Source organism: Chiloscyllium plagiosum, unplaced genomic scaffold (assembly GCF_037043375.1).
Source record: "Chiloscyllium plagiosum isolate Xiang-an unplaced genomic scaffold, Cpla_swu_hap1 HiC_scaffold_36, whole genome shotgun sequence".
NCBI lineage: Eukaryota > Metazoa > Chordata > Chondrichthyes > Orectolobiformes > Hemiscylliidae > Chiloscyllium > Chiloscyllium plagiosum.
The window spans coordinates 16,201,745-16,222,189 of record NW_028270174.1 but is presented as its reverse complement, the minus strand read 5'-3'; the positions used below and the strand labels follow the sequence as shown (position 1 = coordinate 16,222,189).

The window sequence follows — 20,445 nt, the reverse complement described above, 5'->3', positions numbered from 1 at the left end:
ATGGCAAAGTCAGTGTTAGCAATTTGCTGGAGCAAAATATTATGGGGGGAGGGCGGAATCTTGTCTGTAATTGTGCGAGAGGCTAAATGTTTCTCACGCCAAAATGAAAGTTTGCAATGAAATGCTCAGAGTATTAAAGGCAGCTCGAGTTCCCAACAGCAGGCTTTGTGAATGCCCTTTACCTGCATCTGTATCTCATCCCTGCTCAATAAAAGGCCCACTTGCTTTAAGTTCCCCTTCTGAGTTAAGGTCTCCACCACTGGGCATGAATGCTTACAAGTAGAGTGCAGCGGACAAGGTCATGTTCTTGGTGGATATTGGAGTGCCACTCAGTCCTCTGTGGGGAGTGTTGTTTGTCTGTACCAGGCCAGGATGGAGGCTGAGTGAGACTTGTCTGAGTTATGCGGCACACAGAGGATGACGGAGGGAGGCTGCCGCTCAATGAACAAAGGTGGAGGTCTGAAATAAAAGCAGGTCTGGCAGCATCTGTGGAGACAGAAACATTTTGAGTCCAAAATGACTCTTAGAGTCATAGAGATGTACAGCATGGAAATAGACCCTTCGGTCCAACTCATCTGTGCGGACCAGATGTCCTAACCTAATCTAGTCCCATTTTCCAGCACTTGGTCCATGTCCCTCTAAACCCTTCCTATTCATATACCCATCCAGATGTCTTTTAAATGCTGTAATTGTACCGACCTCCATCACTTCCTCTGGCAGCTCATTCCACGCATGCATCATCCTCTGTGAGAAAACGTTGCCCCTTACGTCCCTTTTAAATCTTTCCCCTGTCACCCTAAACCTATGCCCTCTAGTTTTGGATTCCCATGAAGAGTCTTTGTCTATTTACCCTATCCATGACCCTCATGATTTTATAAACCACTACAAGGTCACCCCTCAGCCTCCAACGCTCCAGTGAAAACAGCCCCAGTCTATTCAGTCTCTCCCTATAGCTCACATCTTCCACCCCTGGCAACATCTTTTTAACTCTTTTCTGAACCCTTCAGAAGTCTGCCTGGAGACAAGAGGCAAGCTGAGCAGGGAACTACTGAAGGGCTAGAATGTTTTAAGTCCAGGCATCCATTGTGCGAACCATTGGATAGAGATGCACAGTGAGTGATGATTCCTAATGAGCCCAGTGTGAAGGCTAAGGGACAAAACATTCATATGTACCGGAAAGCTGAGTGTGCACGTTTAAAAATTAAAAATGAAACAAGGTCCTTTGGAGAGGGGATTATAGAAACTCTAACAACAGAGGAAAACTGATCAGGATGGGTTAACAAAGAGGGAGGAAAGAACAATGGATTGTTTGGGGAAATTAATTAATGCTGGCAAGAGAAAATTAAGTGGTTAACCATCAAAATAAAGTGAAGACCTTTTACATCATGAGAATTCTTGTGAATGATGTGTACAGAAGGCAAAATAATTTATGTAGCAGAGAGATAACTGGAACAGGATTTTCTTTCAGAAGCTTGGTCTGTTGACTTATTTCACCACAGAAGGTTTCGAGGGGAATTGAAGAAAAAAATGTTTTCACCAAAGTGTGATGGAAGGGTCTGGAATGTGCTGTTGAAAGGATAGTTGAGGCAGGAAACCTCACAACCTTTAAAAAGTACTTGGATGAGCACTTGAAGTGTCATAACATTCCATACTATGGACCAAGTGTGGGACTGGAGTAGGTTAATAGTGTGTTTTTGACAATACAGATTTAATGGGCCGAAGTGCCTCTTTGGTGCTGTATGATTCTATGACCACTGTGCCCCCTCCGACTGGAACCTGGAGGGGGAGGGACTGTGGAAACAAGAGACCCTTTTGTCACTCCATTCTGGGTTCGCACAGCTTTGCAAATCTGGAAACGTGGTGAACACTTACAGGCGAGTCTTAACTTGGAAACTGCCACGACAGGGAGTGAATGGGTCAAATTCAGAATCGCATTACTGCTGGGATTGAAATGAGCTGTCCTGTGGATTGATGTTCTGCCGGCTGCATTTACTGCTTTCAATGTGGAAGTTACTGCCGCAGATAAAGTCCGTATTTACTCAGATGTTTTCTCTTCCACTTTTTTGTCCTTTACTCAATATAGGACCTGGAAGTCAATGTCCACCAGCTTTCCTCTGGCTGAAAGGAAGAACCTACCTTTCTATACTCTGTTCCCTGACCCTTACATGCAAGCAATAATGTACATTTGAAGTGTAGTCACAGGTGTAATATAGGAAATTTGGCAATCACTAAGTGCACAGCGGCATCCCACAAACAGCAATGTGACAGTGACTGGATCCACAGGTTTTTAGGTAGTGATGTTTGAAGGATAAATATTGAATATAGCGTCAGGATCTTTTATATCTCAGTGGGCTTGTGTTCTCCTTCGAAATGCAGCTCTCCCTTAATGCTAAAGTCTCTGGACTGGAACTTAATGATGTTCCGATATTCATTGGTTAGCTCTCTGTCTCACAGTGCCAGGGACCCGGATTTCATTCCCTCCCTGGGTGACTGTCTGTGTGGAGTTTGCACATTCTCCATGGAGTCTGCATGGCCTTCCTCCGGGTGCTCCGGTTTCTTCCCACAGTCCAACGATGCGCAGGTCAGGGTGGATTGGCCATGCTAAATTACCCATAGTGTTCAGGGATGTGTAGACTAGGTGGATTAGTCAGGGGTCAATGTGAAATGTGAGGCCTGAGTTTGGGTGGGATGTTTTTCGGAAGGTTGGTGTGGGCTTGATGACCTCTTTCCACGATGTAGGGATTCTGAGACTCAAATGAGTTTGCTACTGCAGTGCTGTCAGTTGTTTACTAGACCTGAAGGGTTAGATTTCCAGTTTTCTGAGGGTGATGTACTGGATCAAGCGAGGGTTCTCTCCTTAATCGGTGGAAACCTCATTAAGAGCTGGAACAGCTCATAAGGGTCAACTACTGAAGCGAGGACTAAAACACAACTTGTAGAACATAATAAACAAAGCTGTTTGCACCTACAACAACATGGAATGTTTCACTACATTAAGAATATTAAATAAATGAATGGGTTAGCTCAGTTGGCTGCATGGTTAGTTTGCAATGGGTTCAATTCCTGCACCAGCTGAGGTTACCAGGAAGCATTCTCCTTCTCATCCTCTCCTCTTCCCTAAGGCATGGTGACCCTCAGGTTAGATCACCACCAATTGTCAGTCTAATGGGACAGCAGTGCAATAGTTGAATTCATTTACTATATAATACAAATTGCTTATAGAATGAGCAAATCATTCCAGGCTGAGTTGCACTGAGTTTTAATCAGTTAGGGAATCAAGGCCTATTGGGAAAAGGCAAAGACAGTAAGCTTGAGGATTATTTCCATGGAGGTGCCAGTGTTGGACTGGGGTGAAAAAGTTAAAAATCACACAACACCAGGTTATAGTCCAACAGGTTTAATTGGAAGCACTAGCTTTCGGAGTTACCTGATGAAGGAGCAGCACTCCAAAAGCTTGTACTTCCAAATGAACTTGTTGGACTATAGCCTGGTGTTGTGTGATTTTTAACAATGATTCCATTGAACAGCGATGCAGACTCGATGGGCTGAATGGCCTGATTCAGTATTCATACCTTATGCATCATAGACTACAAAAGAGGACTTCCAGCCTGTACTGCCTCTGCTGACTCATTAAAAGACCTACCAGAGAATGCCATCCTTCTGCCCTCTCCCTAAAGACCTGCAAACTTATCCCTCTTAAATAATCACAATATTTCACTTTAAAGGTAATTATTAATCTGTTTTCATTACCCTTGTGATGCAGTGTGTGTGAAATTGGATTGGGAATCAAAATTAAATGACTGTATAAAGTCATACTATTACAAATAGGGCTGTTTGTGGGATAGTTGTCGATGAGTTTGGGACATTGAAAACAGGGACAGACCATTCTGCCCTTTGACTCTGCTGTGATCATTTAAGTGGATCATGGCTGATCTCCTACCTCAGCGCTGGTTTCCCACAGTATTCCTGTATCCCTGCAAATCTTCAATATCTACAAATCTATTGATCTCTGTCTTCAATATGCTTGGTGTCTAAGGCTCCAGAACTCTCTAGAGTTATAGAGAATGCCACAGATTCAACAACCTCGGAAGAAATACTCCTGATCTCAGTCCAAAATACCTGCCACTAATCTTGGGATGACCTTTCGAACTGAGATGAGGAAGACTTTCTTCAGCCAGAGGGTGGCAATTCTGTGAAACTCATTGCCTCAGAAGGCTGTGGAGGCCAAGCTATTGAGTGGCTTTTAAACAGAGGTAAGTTCTTGATTAGTAAGGGGGTCAAAGGTTACCAGGGAAAGGTGGGAGAAAGGCGTTGAGAAACATATCAACCATGATGGAATGGTGGAGCAGACTCGATGAGCCAAATGGCCTAATTTTGCTCCTGTATCTTATGGTCATCTGACTGTGTCCCATGTTATAGACGTCACCCATCCCTTTTGTGAGGGGAATATCCCTCCTACATCTATACTGTCGAGCCCTTCCTCTTCTCATGCTGCTAAACCCAAAGGAATGCAGGCCCAATCTTTCCTCATACAACAGTTCCACTTATCCCAATGATCCTTTGTTGCAGCTCTGTAACATTATCACAAGATTGCTCCAGGGTCCTGATGCCTATCACCAAGTCCGCAAACGTCTTAGCTCCCTCATCCTTCATGACCTCGCCTTGAAATGAAAACTAAACTTGCCTGGTAATGGGGCACCGTCCTGCCAATTTTGCAAGCTGCCAAATGTAAACTGTGCCAGCGTCGGCACTCCTTGGCAACCAGATAATGACAGATGAGGAATGCCAGTGTTTAACTGTTGCGCGCCGTTCAGGTTTCCTCACCCACAGAACAATATAAATGCCACAGAGTAAGTGCAACAAAGGATCACCAGACTGATCATTGATGGGCAGCAGTAGCAGTGTGTGCCATCTACAAGATGCGCTGCACCATATCATGAAGGTTTCTCGAACAGCATTGTTCAAACCATCTAGAAGGACAAGGGCAGCAGAAATCTAGGAATACCACTGCACTGTGCACCAGTGATTGGCTTTGAAATATATCACTGTTCCTTCATTGTTATTGGGTCACAGTCCTGGAACTCCCTTTGAAATTGCCTATAAGGAAGGGTTTAGAGGGCTATGGGCCAAGTGCTGGCAAATGGGACTAGATTAAGTTAGGATATCTGGTTGGCATGGACAAGTTGGACCGAAGGGTCTGTTTCCGTGCTGTACATCTCTATGACTCTATAACCATCATGATCTCGCCTCAGAGACTACAAGAGTTGAAGAAGACAACTCTCCACCAAAGGCAGTTGGAGATGGAGAACAAATAATGTTTTCTCCAGCAACTCCCACATCGCATTGAAAGACTTAAGAAAGGCAGTTCTGGTTTGGAGCTAATGTATGCTCTTTTATGTCTGAAAGAAGCAGTGGATCCCTAGAACATTGTCTCTTCAGAATTTCACTGATATCTTTAGGCTGTAGTTTAGGATCTCAGTATGAGGTCAGATTTTATCGTGCCCCAGTTTATTGAAGATGAACAATCGACTCTCTAATAAACATACAATAAATAAATGCATTTGTGGTGGAGCTTATGTTAATCAGCTCATTAGAGTGGAAAAGGAAATGGTCACAATGTAAAATGTTCAGCTGTTATTTTGGCATTTACTTTTTCATGTGCAGTAGACTCGAATGACCTGGGTTAAATATGTTCCATTGTCTTTTACTTGTATTTAGAATAGCACATTACTGTTTGGAAGGCAAAGCCTGTCTCAGGAAGAGCAATCTGGGTAAAAGTAATAAAGGTGAAGTGATGAACATCAGAGAGGTTTTTTCAGGTGCAACCACAACCCAACCAATTTATTTTGCTTTCTAGCTCTCTTCCTCCCACAAGGACACTGAGCTTTTGGTGTATTTGATGGTCAGAAATACACAGGCCATTTAGATCATCAGGGTTTTCTTTTGTTGCACTGCGCATGAGCCTCCTCATTCCTGATTAAGGGCTTTTGCCCGAAACTTCGATTCTCCTGCTCCGCGGATGCTGTCTAACCTGCTGTGTTTTTCCAGCAGTACACTCTCGACCCTCCTCCTTCCATTGTTCACCGAAGATTATCACTATGTCGCCTGTTTGATGCCTTGTGCTAATTTAGCCAATGTTCTGCTGGGTGGATGTACTGTAAAAGGGTGTATAACTCTCTCCCATTTTGTATTGCTCACCATTTTTCATGTGAGAAGCTCTGACACTGAATTTTACAACTTCATTGTCACATTGGCCAAGTCTCAATGCTTCCTTCACCATACACCAGTGGGTCACTGGATGGCATACTTTCCTCTCTCAAACTCAGGCCAATTACTGTGCTCCCTCCATCAAATGTAAATTGAGCAAAGGGCAGAATAGAAATCAGGGTTCACTTGGTCTGTTTGGCTTCCACATTGAATAAAATCATGGAAAGATCTGGTTTGTATATAGAGTCTAATCTCCCAAAGTTCTTTGTAGCCACTGCAGAGCATGTGCAGAGAGGAAGACAGGGTGAAGGTTTTGGGTCCAGTGACCCTTCTTTCGAGACTGGGCTGAGAGAGAGGCGGAGGGGTGGGGTGGGGGGAAGAGAGAGAGAGAGAGAGAAAGATAAACAAAAGGAAAGGCAAACAAAGGGATTGCTGATGATAAGCTGAGAGAAAGATAAATACAGCATGTGTGCTAATGAGAAATGTGAATTATTGAAAATGGAACAAAATACATAAATTGCTGGGAAAAGCTCAGCAGGTCTGACAGCATTTGTGGAGAGGAAGCAGAGTTAACGTTTCGGGTCCAGTGACCTTTCTTCAGAAGAAGCGTTGCAGAGTCCCTTTTTGAAGAAGGGTTACTGGACTCGAAACATTCCTCTTGTTTCTTCTCACAGACCCTGCCAGACCTGCTGAGTTTTGCCAACTGGTTCGGTTTTTTATTTATTTCGGATCTGCAGCATTTGCAGCTTTTTGTTTTATTATAGTTGAAAAATGGGTTGGTGGGAGCAGCCTGTGGGGACAGTACTCCAGGCTGAGAGGCTGAGGAACAAAGGTAGAGTACAGCATTCATGTTCCAAAATTGTTAAGCTCAGTGTCGAGCACTCTCTCTATTTAGGTAATGTCCTCCACACTCTGGGATAGGACTTGAATATAAGACCTTGTGTATCACTGTTGGGTCATTGAGGTAGAAATAACTTTTTTATAGCACGCTTTGTGTTCAGTGCAAGAAGAAAGTACAGGTGGAAAGTCGATGCAGGTACAGTTACACAGTTTAAAAGACAGATACATGAATAGGAAAGGTTTAGAGGGATATGGGCCAAATGCAGGCGAGTTGAGTTTGGGAAACTTGGTCGGCGTGGACACATTGGACCGAAGGGTCTGTTTCCGTGCTGTATGATTCTATAAGCTCTTCTCATAGACACTTGAGCTGTGAATTGTGTTCGTAGAACCTATTGATTTAAACTGCTGTCAGCTGACATATTCTTTGCTTAATAGTATGATTGGTTCAAAGAATTTCTGAAACTTCCTCAATGTGGTCTATTATTGAGCTGCACAGTAATGCTAAATACAGAACACCAGGGATGGCCCAAAATCTGAGGATGAACTCAACAGGAGATATTGGGATTTCTCTGTCAGATCTGAAGGCGATAATCATAGAATCTTTACAGTGCAGAAAGAGGCCATTCAGCCCATCAAGTTTGCACTGACCCTCTGATGAGCATCCCACCCAGACCCTATCCCCATTGCCTCACACTCACCATGGCTAATTCACCTAGCCAGCACATCCCTGGACAATACAGGGCAAATATACATGGCCAATCCACCTAACCTGCACATGTTTGGACTTTGCAAGGAAACTGGAGCACTTGGCAAAAGCCCACACAGACATGGAGAGGACATGTAACCCCCCATACAGACAGTCACCCGAGGCTGGCATCGAACATGCGTCCCAGCGCTGTGAGGCAGCAGTGCGAACCACTGAACCACCATGCTGCCTGAAATAAGGAAAGGGTTTGTTTGAGCAGATGTCAAAACATAAAGGTTTCCACTTTTGGGGAAGTACAAAATTCAGAGTTATTGGATGTAGGTTTGCTCACTGATTTGGAAGGTTCATTTTCAGACGTTTCGTCACCATACTAACTAACATCTTCAATGAGCCTCCAGACGAAGCTTCGTCTGGAGGCTCATTGAAGATGTTACCTAGTATGGTGACGAAACATCTGTAAATGAACCTTCCAGCTAAGCGAGCAAACCTACATCCAGAATCTTAACCTGAGCTACAAATCTTCGCAAAATTCATGAGGGGTTATTGTTGAGCTCGTAAACAATTCTGGAGAAAGTCTTGGTGCTGAGTGTGGTTAGATTGTGAAACTCCGTAACCACAAGGTGTTGTTAAGGTGAATAATATTGATACTTCTGATTGGAAGTGGGATAAAACAGATGAAGGAGAAAGATGTGTCGGTCAGATGAGATAATGTAGGGGTTGGAAGGAGGGTTGCGAGGGGTTTGAAGAACATGGAAGACTGAGTTTCTGAGCTGTGGAGCTGGTGTAACATCAATTAATTTGTCAGGCGTGGCCTAAAATGGTCTTTTTTTTGTCTGGTCTCCCTGCAGGTTGCTTCCAGTCTCCTGGAGAAGACCGACGTGTAAACAACTTGTCGATCTTAAGTCAGGAACTCCAACAAACGTCTGAGGAGGTCCAGTCAAGCAGCTGGGAGAGCTTGTACCCTATCGTGGTGGTTACTGCACCGGACCCCAGCCTGACTGCTACTCCACAGGACTTTGAGAACTATCAGCAAGAGGAGTCCAGATCTAACACCGAGACAGAATGGTCGGGCCAGGGCAGCGCCGAGAGGTTCACGGTGCCAGATTCCGAAGGTGGTCTCACAGCAACTGACACGGACGGTGGCACTTCGAATCAATCGGGAGGAGAGTCCACCACCGACTTGTCTCAGGAGCAAATCTATCAGGACGTGGCGAAGGTATTTGTGAGCAGTACCCAGGTGATGACAGCGCCCGTGTTCACCGTCGTACAGGGCCAGCAAGCTGAATTGCTCCAGTGGGGGGACGGTGAGGATGCTGCAGGAGACAATGAGCTCTTGAGAGGAGCCGAGGACGAGAAGGAACTTGCCAACGGGGACAAGGAAATGCTACAGAGTCCCTCGTTGACTGACAAAGACTTTGTGCTGGAGGATGAAAGCACCCAGGACCCCCCTCGGACTTTGGAGGGGGCAGAAGGAGAAAAGGACAAATCGCTGGCGGTGGATGATGAGATTTCGGCGTTCTTGGTAACCGAGTATGCAATGGCAAAGGCACCAGTTCCAAAGCTGCCACTGCCCGGTGAAGATGAGGAGGAGTTCAATGGGCATTTGAAAACTGATGATGACAGTGGGGCTTCTGTGGACAGTGAGAGAAGGACGCCGTTGAAAGGTGCTCAGTCTGAGACCCGGAGTGACGAGGATGATGATGTCTTTGTGACCGCGAGAGAAAGTCAAGCAAGTGTAATGAGCAGAACTTCCCTGGGAACCAAATCAGCAAAGTAATTCTATTGACATGTACTAAATTATTGGATTGCAATGTGTGGTTACGACAGACAGACAGACAGTGAATTAAAGAAACTTAACTGCGTATGGTACAAACAAAAGATATAAAACCAGTCTCAGTGTTGCTGATTTTAGGTACGTTAGTTCAAGCATCCATTTCACCATCAATATGGAATGCCCTGCCCATCCAAAAGCCCCCCTCACCATTTTGAATATTTACTGTGAATCAGTAATGTACCCATGCTGCATTCAGAGTCATTATAGTATGGAATGAAGCCATTTAGCCCATCAATCCAGTTCCTGCCCTCGGTAGATTGATCCCTCTTTGGCCTCCCCTCTCTATTCCCTACTTTATTTCCCTTGGTGCCCTTCCAATTTTGTTTTGAAATAATCAGTTCTTTTCATTTCCACTACCTGTGGAGGCAATGATTAATGATTCACTGAAGCCCTCATATACACGATCATTTCCTGGCGGGGGCCAATATTGAGCTAAAGATTTGTTGCATTTTCAATTCAATAAGGAAAGAGGCACATTCTTCAAATCCAGTAATGGTCTAAGAGAAACACTTGGGTCAGTCACTGGTCCAGAATTTGCTACAACAGGGCATCTACAGTCCCAGGGGTGGCATGGTGCCTCATTGGTGCCTCACAGTGCCAGGGATGGAGGTTCAATTCCATCCTTGGCCACTGTCTGTGTGAAGTTTGCATGTTCTCCCCATGCTCCGCTTTCCTCCCAATGTCTAAAGATGTATGGATTAGGTAGATTGGCCATGCTAAATTGCCCTAAAGTTCAAAGTTTGTCTAAAGATTTGTAGCTTTGGTGCCGATTGTTGTCATTGAGGGTATGTTCACCGAGCTGGGAAGTTGGTTTGCAGATGTTTTGCCCCCCTGTCTTGGTGACATCTTCAGGGCTTTGGAGCCTCCTGTGAAGTGTCTCTTCTGGAATTTATTTAGTTCTGTTCCTGTTGCTTCCAGTTGCTGGTTCCGGTTGTTTGTTGTAGTGGCCGGTATACCGGGTCCATCATGTGCCAGACAAACATAATTTACAAGATTCCGTGCAAAGGCTGCATGAAACACAATACAGGGTAAACAGGCAAACAACTAGTAATCTGAATCCACGAACACCAACTAGCCACTAAACGCCGAAACCAGCTGTCCCTAGTAGCCATATACAGAGATGACAAGGACGACAAATTTGACTGGGTCAACACAATGATCGTAGGACAAGCTAAACAGAGGACAGCCAGAGAATTTCTAGAAGCATGGCACTTACCCTCGGACTCCATCAACAAGCACATAGACCTGGACCCAATATACCAGCAGCTACAATGGACAACCAGAAGCAGCAGAAATGGAACCAAATAAATTCCAGAAGGCAGAGTAGAGCAGCACTGAAGATGTCACCAAGACAGGGGACAAAACATCTGCAAAGCAACCTCCCAGCTTGGCAAACATACCCACAACTGTCCCATAGTGTCCAGGAAGTGCTGTCTAGATGGATTAGCTGTGGGAAATGTAGGATCCTTGGGATGAGGTATGGGGGGGTGAGTCTGGGTGGGATGCTCTTTGGACGGTCGGTGTGGACCCAATGGGGATTCTGTCATTTGTCCATGTATTCCTCAAGTGAAAAATGCTTTGCCCTCATTGGTTTTTGAAAGGGAGAATTGGTAATAGCATAGTGAGGGCACCTAACAGGCTTCCCCTCCAAAAACTAAAGTCGGATTGAAGGATTGAGAAATAACCCCAAGTAGAATTGAGCAAGAAGCGGAGCAAATTCAATGTCAAAGTCAGGGAGGGGAAGAAAATAATCAGGAAGTAATGATTGGATTGAGAGGGGAAAAGGACACAGAAAGGGAAAGATAGAAGCATCATTTCAATTTTAAAATATTCTCAATCTCACTAAAACATTCAAAATATGAAGGAATGAGACAGTACACTAGTTAATATGCAGTTATAGAAAGTTTAGTTTGTAATTACCTCACAAATACATGACAGCGTAATGTCTGACATTGCAATGTAGACAGTAAGATATTTTTTCCATAAATTTAATGATGAAATGTTGTTACTTGGACAGAAACATTTGGTTATTGGAATCTTACTATGTTTCTGCTTGTGGCTTGAATTGGCTGTATCGTTCACTCATAACAAGCAGGAGGCCCATTATTTTGACAGCAAATTCTGGTCCATTTTCTATTGTTGAGCATCTATAGCTGAAGTTTGGAGCTGGAGCATCAGAGTCTCTCTGAGCGTTAGTAGTGACTAATTGTAATTAACTATTCAACATGAAATACTGTGGATGATATTGAGCAACCAAGCAAAAGATGGTAGGTCATTAATTGTGTACAGAATGTCAAGGAAGATGCTAAATAATTGAATACAATTAAAAATAGGGAGCGATTCCATTCCATGTGAGTCCACTATTGATCATTTAATATCCAAAAGCCCCCAAATCTCCGTCCATTGACTATATCTTTTTATCTCCCCATCATGAATTCCTCTAGTTTCTGTTCATTTTGCACCTCCTCATTGATAAATGTTTATTTGAGGAATATAAGACATATGTAGGCAGCTGGAGCTGTATTGTGTGACGGTTTAAGGTGCGTAGTGTGTTGATTTAAAGCATTTACCAATTAAAGCATTTATTCATCTAGCGATTGCTAGCTTTTATTTATGTATAGATAGATTGTGTGCGGCACGGTGGCACAGTGGCACAGTGGTTAGCACTGCTGCCTCACAGCGCCAGAGATCCGGGTTCAATTCCCGCCTCAGGTGACTGACTGTGTGGAGTTTGCACGTTCTCCCCGTGTCTGCGTGGGTTTCCTCCGGGTGCTCCAGTTTCCTCCCACAGTCCAAAGATGTGTAGGTCAGGTGAATTGGCCATGCTAAATTGCCCATAGTGTTAGGTAAGGGGTAAATGTAGGGGTATGGGTGGGTTACGCTTCGGCGGGTCGGTGTGGACTTGTTGGGCTGAAGGGCCTGTTTCCACACTGTAATGTAATGTAATGTAATCTAATCTAATCAGATTGACTACTGGATCATTGGCTGATGTTTTTGAAGGGTGCTGATTGGGTCTAATCTTCAGGTTTGTTAAAAGGCAGCCAATGAAAGCCACTATTCCAAAGAAAAAACACCACCATTTTCTGAAAATCTCCTATTCATTGGAAAGTAAACATGAAACAATCTCAGTGTGTTCAGAGATTTGAATGGTCACGTTGCCCTATCTGTGGGGAAAGAAAGGTCCTTTTAAGGATGAAGAGTAAACAAAAGCTTCAGGACTATGACAAAAGAGCAGGGGATTCGGTCTAATTGGTTACTAGTTTGAAAGATGAGCTGAACCAGCTAGCTGTTCTTTATCATTATGTATGGACAAGTCTCTATCAGTTACCTGGAGGGCATTATAAATCATATGAGCATATAAATTAGTAGCAGGAATAGACTACTCGGCATGTCAAGCCACCTCCAATATTCAATTGAACCACTGCTGATATATTTAGTCCACTTTCCCACCTCCTCCTCATAGCCTTTCACTGCCATGTTTTTCAGGAATCTATCTATCTCTGTCTTGGAGAGAATGAAAGACTCTGCTTCCCCAGCCTTTTAAGAAATTAAGTTCCAAAGACTCATGATCCCCTGTGAGAAAATGCTTCTCCACATCTTAAATAGATGTCCCCTTGTTTTTAAACAGGATCTCCTTGTTCTAGAATCTTCCACAGGAGCAAACTTACTTTCCACATCCATCCTGTTAAGACCCCTCAAGATTTAATATATTTCAACCAAATCAATCCTTGATCTTCTAAACTCTAGCAGATACAATTGAGGGTGTGGTGCTGGAAAAAGCACAGCAGGTCGGGCAGCATCCGAGGAGCAGGAAAATCGATGTTTTGGGCAAAAACCCTTCATCAGGATGCTGCCTGACCTGCTGTGCTTTTCCAGCACCACACTCTGGACTCTAATCTGCAGTCCTCACTTTCGTCTAGCAGATAAAGGCCTACCCTATTCAAACTTGCCTCAGAAAACTACACGTCTCTTCCAGGTATTCTAGTAAACCTTTCCTGAGCTATTTCTAATGGGGTTTACAATAGTTCTTAAGTAATACCGATACTGTACACAGATTGATACTGCCAGTGCTGAAGCATAATCTCTCAGTTTTGTGCTAATTCCCCTCCCGATAAATGATAGCATCCTGTTCACTTTCCTAATTACTTGCTGTATGTGTGTGCTAATTTTTCATTATTCATGCACTTGTATGTCCAGATCCCTCTATCTCAGAGCTCAGCAATCTGTCACCATTTAGATAATATGCTTCTTTTCTCCTTCCCGCTACAATACACTATTTTTCATTTTTCCATGTAGTATTCTATTTGCCAGATATTTCTCCCACTCTCTTGACCGATCTATATGCCTTTGTCTCTTCATAATGTACTTTCCTATCTATCTTGGTGTTACTGACTTTTAATTTCTTATCCAAGTCATGAATATATATGGCAAAAACGTTAAGGCCTCAGCACAAGTCCCTATGGTACACCATTCATTGCATCTTGTCAACTGGAAAATGAACCATTTATGTCTACTGTCTGTTTCCCTTTGGCAAGGCAATCATCTAACCATGCCAATATGTTACACCTACAACGTGAGCTCTGATGTTTTATAATAACCTTTTAATAGCACAGTTTATTCCAGAAACTGAAGTACAGTATATTGATCACTTCCCCTGTGTGCAAAGCATATGTTCCTGTTTAAGGAACTCCAGTATGTTGGCTAAACATAATTTTCTTTTCATGAAGACAGTGATTCTGTCTGGTTATCGTGAACTTCTCAAAGTATCCTGCTATAACACTCTTAAAAATGGATCATAATCCCTTTTTTTTAAGACATATTAAGCCAAATGGCCTGTGTTTTCCTGTTTTCTGTCTCTGAATTATAGGAGCCACATTTGCTGTTTTCCAATTCAGTCTCACCAATTCGAGGAAATTTTGGAAAATTAAAACCAATGCATCAACTATTTCTTTAGCCACTTCTTTTAAGATGAAGTCCATTAGAATCTGGGGACCTCTCAGACCACAGTTCCAGCTGCTTGCTCAGTATCATTTCACTGGTGATTATAAATTTCTTGTGTTCCTCCCTTCCCACATAGTTGGCCAAAACACGAGTGTCTGGTGACACAGGCCAGTAAAGGAGGCAAGTTTTCTAAAAAAAAACATAGTTGTGTTTTTAACAATAATAAGTGGGTATTGTTTATCTCTATTCATTACCAGGTTTAACAGTCATGGTTGGATGTGACTCATGGTCTCTGGTTTAGTAGTACTAAACCAGTTTAGTAGTAACCACTAAACTGTTATATCCATCATGCTGCCAACTGCAAGCTAACATTCCTAGTATAGCAGGCCGTGAAAAGGAACATAGCAAAACAATAGACAGTAGACAATAGGTGCAGGAGTAGGCCATTCTGCCCTGCGAGCCTGCACCACCATTCAATATGATCATGGCTGATCATCCTTAATCAGTATCCTGTTCCTGCCTTATCTCCATAACCCTTGATTCCACTATCCTTGAGAGCTCTATCCAACTCTTAAATGAATCCAGGGACTGGGCCTCCACTGCCCTCTGGGGCAGAGCATTCCACACTGCCACCACTCTCTGGGTGAAGAAGTTTCTCCTCATCTCTGTCCTAAATGGTCTACCCTGTGTTTTTAAACTGTGTCCTCTGATTCGGCACTCACCCATCAGCGGAAACGTGTTTCCTGCCTCCAGAGTGTCCAATCCTTTAATAATCTTATATGTCTCAATCAGATCCCCTCTCAGTCTTCTAAACTCAAGGGTATACCAGCCCAGTTGCTCCAGTCTTTCAGCATAAGGTAGTCCCGCCATTCCAGGAATTGACCTTGTGAACCTACGCTGCACTCCCTCAATAGCCAGAATGTCTTTCCTCAAATATGGAGACCAGAACTGCACACAGTACTCCAGGTGTGGTCTCACCAAGGTCCTGTACAGCTGCAGAAGAACCTCTTTGCTTCTATACTCAATCCCTCTTGTTATGAAGGCCAGCATGCCATTAGCCTTCTTCGCTACCTGCTGTACCTGCATACTTACCTTCATTGACTGGTGTACAAGAACACCCAGATCTCTTTGTACTGCCCCTTTACCTAAATTGATTCCATTTAGGTAGTAATCTGCCTTCCTGATCTTGCCACCAAAGTGGATAACCATACATTTATCCACATTAAACTGCATCTGCCATGCATCTGACCACTCACCTAACCTGTCCAGTTCACCCTGTAATCTCCTAACATCCTCTTCACATTTCACCCTGCCACCCAGCTTAGTATCATCAACAAATTTGCTAATGTTATTACTAATACCATCTTCTATATCATTACCATATATTGTAAAAAGCTGCGGTCCCAGCACTGATCCCTGCGGTACCCCACTGGTCACTGCCTGCCATTCCGAAATGAAGCCGTTTATCACTACTCTTTGTTTCCTATCAGCCAACCAACTTTTAATCCAAGTTAGTACCTTGCCCCCAATACCATGCGCCCTAATTTTGCTCACTAACCTCCTATGTGGGACTTTATCAAAAGCTTTCTGAAAGTCCAAGTACACTACATCTACTGGATCTCCCTTGTCCATCTTCAGAGTTATATCCTCAAAAAATTCCAGAAGATTAGTCAAGCATGATTTCACCTTCATAAATCCATGCTGACTCTGTTCCATCCTATTACTACTATCCAGATGTGTCGTAATTTCATCCTTTATAATAGACTCCAGCATCTTTCCCACCACTGAGGTCAGACTAACTGGTCTATAATTTCCTGCTTTCTCTCTCTCACCTTTCTTAAAAAGTGGTATAACATTACCCACCCTCCAATCCGCAGGAACTGATCCCGAATCTATGGAACTCTGGAAAAGAGTCTGAGAACAGTGAAAGAATGTAGCCTCCCAGTTTCCCAGAAACAACCCTCACCTGTGACAATGGGCCAAAGGCACTGTGTTGTAAATTGAGCAATTCTGCACAGCACAGGCAAAAGTACGAGGCAAAAATAAACAAAAGTAAGAAAAGTGAAGTCAAATTAACCCAAGGGAGAATTAAAAGTAGAGGCAAAGGAAGTACGGAGACACATAACAGAAACAGACAAGCAAAAGGTAAAGCATCTACGATTTTAATAGACTCCTGAATCGAGTCACTGTTTCCCTCCATGAGAGATGTCCAGGGAGACCCAACTGCTGAATAAGTGAAACCAGTCACTAAATTTTCTTGTACATTGGATTAAATCAAATCAAATAACACAAATGATACTGTGTTAAAGGTGCTTAGGAACTTAGCACAAGTGAGGGTGAGCTTGATTGTAGCTTTACTCCAGGAGAAAGTGAGGACTGCAGATGGTGGAGATCAGAGTCGAGAGTGTGGCGCAGAAAAAGCACAGCAGGTCAGGCAGCATCCGATGAGCAGGAGAATCGATGTTTCGGGCAAAAGCCCTTCACCAGCACCACACTGTAGCTTTCCTCTCCCAGTGCACCCTGCAGGCAAAATCTGTTTATATGTGTGGCAAGATTCCTATTAACATTACGTGGGGATGGGGGGAGGGGAGAGAATCTACAATACCCACCCTAGAAAGTTCACTGGGATGATTTTGATCGTGAGATTTTATCTTATGATGTAATATAGGTTGAGGAGATTGGGATCTGCTAGAAACATATAAGATTCAGCGCAGCAAAACCAAACTGCTGGAAAAGCTCAGCAGGTCTGGCAGCATCTCTGGAGAGAAATCAGAGGTAATGTTTTGGGTCGAGTGATCCTTTCTCAGTACTGGGGTTAACTCTGTGATTTCTCTCCACAGATACTGCCAGACCCGCTGAGGTTTTCCAGCAATTTCTATTTTTGTCTCTGATTTAGACAGTCCACAGTGCTTTCAGTTTTTAAGTGGGGCTTGCTAGGGTAGATACTGAGAAGAGGTTTGCCCTTGTTGGGGATATCTCGAACTTGGGGGAACAGAGTTTCAAACTAAGGAGGCCTCCAATTGAAGGCAGAGACGAAGAGAAATCTCCTCTGCTCGAGAGTCAGTTGGAAATTTTTTTTTCCCTAAAGGGTTTGAGTTATAAGGAGAGGCTGAATAGACTGCGATGTTTTTCACTGGAACATAGGAGGTTGAAGGGTGACCTTATAGAGGTTTATAAAATCATGAGAGGCATAAATAAGGTGGAATGGCAGGTGTCTTTTCCCTAGAGTGGGGGTTTCAAGAATGGGGGCATAGTTTTAAGGTAAGAGAAGAAAGGTTTAACAAAAGGCATGAGGGGAAATCTTTTTACACAAAGAATGGAATGAATTTTCTGGGGAAGAATCACAGATAGAAAGGATAGTGAAGAAGGCTTTTGGTATGCTGACCTTTATTGGTTAGAGTATTGAGTACAGGAGTTGGGAAGTCATGTTGCGGCTGTACAGGACATTGGTTAGGCCACTTTTGGAATATTGCGTGCAATTCTGGTCTCCTTCCTATCGGAAGGATGTTGTGAAATTTGAAAGGGTTCAGCAAAGATTTACAACGAAGTTGCCAGGGTTGGAGGATTTGAGCACTAGGGAGAGGTTGACTAGGCTAGGGCTGTTTTCTCTGACGTGTTGGAGGCTGAGGGGTGACATTATAAACGTTTATAAAATCATGAGGGGCATGGATAGGATAAATAGGCAAAGTCTTTTCCCTGGGGTTAGGGAGTCCAGAACTAGAGGGCATAGGTTTAGGTTGAGAGGGGAAAGATATACAAGAGATCTAAGGGGCAACGTTTTCATGCAAAGGGTGGTGCATGTATGGAATGAGCTGCCAGAGGAAGTGGTGGAGGCTGGTACAATTGCAACATTTAAAAGGCATCTGGATGGGTATATGAATAGGAAGGCAAAAGTGAGGACTGCAGATGCTGGAAACCAGAGTTTAGATCAGAGTGGTGCTGAAAAGCACAGCCTGGTCAGGAATAGGAAGGGTTTGGAGGGATATCGGTCGAGTGCTGACAAGTGGGACTAGATTAGGTTAGGATATCTGGTCGGCATGGAAGAGTTGGACTGAAGGGCCTGTTTCCTTGCTGTACATCTCTGTGGTAGTGGAGGTGCAGTTACAATGTTTAAAAGTCATTTGGACAAGTACATGAATGAGAAATCCAAAGATGTGCATTAGGTGACTTGACTGTGCCAAATTATCCGTAGTGTTCAGGGATGTGTAGGTTAGGTGCATTAGTCCAGGGTAAATACAGGGTAGGGGAATGGATCTGGGTGAGTTACTCTTCAGAGAGTCGGTGTGGACTTGTTGGGCCAAAGGGTCTTTCCACACCGTTGGGATTCTATAATTAAAAAAGAACTGTTTCGAGGGATATGGGTTAAACTCAGGCAGTTTAGGGTTATGGTCAGCAGGGACTGGTTGGACCGAAGGGTCTGTTTCTGTGCTGTATGATTCTATAACTCTGACTCTATAAAGCAAGGTTGATGAATGCACTCAAGGCTGAGTTAGATAGATTTTTCATCTAAAATTACTAGGACCAACTGGGAAAGTGGAGTTTGCATCACAATCAGTCTTTTAGCAAGATTGGGGGAGAATGGTCTACTATTTTTATGTTCTGAAATATGTTGAATCAAGTCATCAGGTTTACAAACCTTATTCTTTATTCATAGAATGGAGTTCATAGCAATTAGTTAAATGTATTGAACTAAAACAAACAAATCAGCTGCTGGTCTTTATTGAGTCAAGTTCCTGTAAACTGATTGCCTTCTCCTGCCTGCTCTGAAGCTGTTCCATTTTTCTGTTGTCAGAAGAAACTAGCCTGCAGAGCTGTTTCAATATATGAGATATATATAATCCCATCGTTAATTTTAGTGAAAATGTACGTAGGCCATGAAAGTGGTGACTAATTGCATTAACATGTGAGCTACTTTTCACTATATAATCAAATGGAATAAATATGCTTGGAAGTGGACCACTTGAGGTCATTATACTGAAGAAATTAAGTGAGCTTGTGAGTCAAAGCATTGAGGTAAGAACCAGGAGGCATTTCTAGTTTGCGTGTTAATAATGCTGGCTTAGGGATAAATCTTTGCTTAAACTCTTGCTATTTTTCAAAATAACACCTTGAGATCATGTGTATTCAAATGGTTGGTTTAATTTCTTATCCAAAACCTGGCCACATTGACAAGGCAATTCAGAAGCACTGTGGGTATATTACTAGATGAGTGATCCAGATTAGTAATCCTAAATTGTGGATTCAAATCTCACCACAGCATGGTGAATGTAAGTTCTGCCACATTAAAAAAAAACATCTGAAAGGAAAAGCCAGTGTCAGTCATGGTGACTGCAAGCCAGTCATTAAAATGTGCCACTGAAAACCCATGTGGTTATCGAGGGAGAGAACTCCAGTGTATCTGATATGGCCCAAATGTGACGCTGGGTTCACAACAGTGTTGGGCACTCTGAGCTGCCCTCTGAAGGCCTGTCAAGGCACTTGACTGCATTTAACGAGGTGACTCCCTGTCACGTTCCTAAGAGCACAGCAATTGGCAGTAAATGTTGGCCATGACACTGATGCTTAGATCTGATGAACCAATTGAAAATGAATGGAACACATACTGCCATACAGCACCGAACAGACCCTTTGGTCCAACTTGTCCATGCCAATCAAATTTCCCGAAGTAATTTAGTTCAACTTGTCTGCATTTGGCCCGTATCACTCTAAACGTTTCCTATTCATGTACCTGTCCAAATGTCTTTTAAATGTTATAACTGTACCTGCATCTGCCACTTCCTCTGGAAGTTCAGACCACACATGAACCACCCTCTGTGTGAAAAGGTTCCCCCTCAGGTCCCTTTTAAATCTTTCTTCTCTCCCCTTAAACATATGCCCCCTAGTTTTGAATTCCCTGCCCTTGGAAAAAGACCTTTGC

At 43.4% G+C, this 20,445-nt stretch overlaps 1 protein-coding gene across 3 annotated transcripts in view; it reads left to right on the top strand.

The window, feature by feature from the left end:
• Window positions 1-20,445, top strand: part of psd3l (pleckstrin and Sec7 domain containing 3, like) — a 441,070-nt gene that overhangs the window by 193,525 nt on the left and 227,100 nt on the right. For all 3 annotated transcript variants that reach the window (XM_043674302.2, XM_043674303.2, XM_087979987.1), the window contains one exon: window positions 8,602-9,526. In XM_043674302.2, the coding sequence (XP_043530237.1) occupies window positions 8,602-9,526 (925 nt within the window). The remainder of the gene's footprint in view (window positions 1-8,601; window positions 9,527-20,445) is intronic.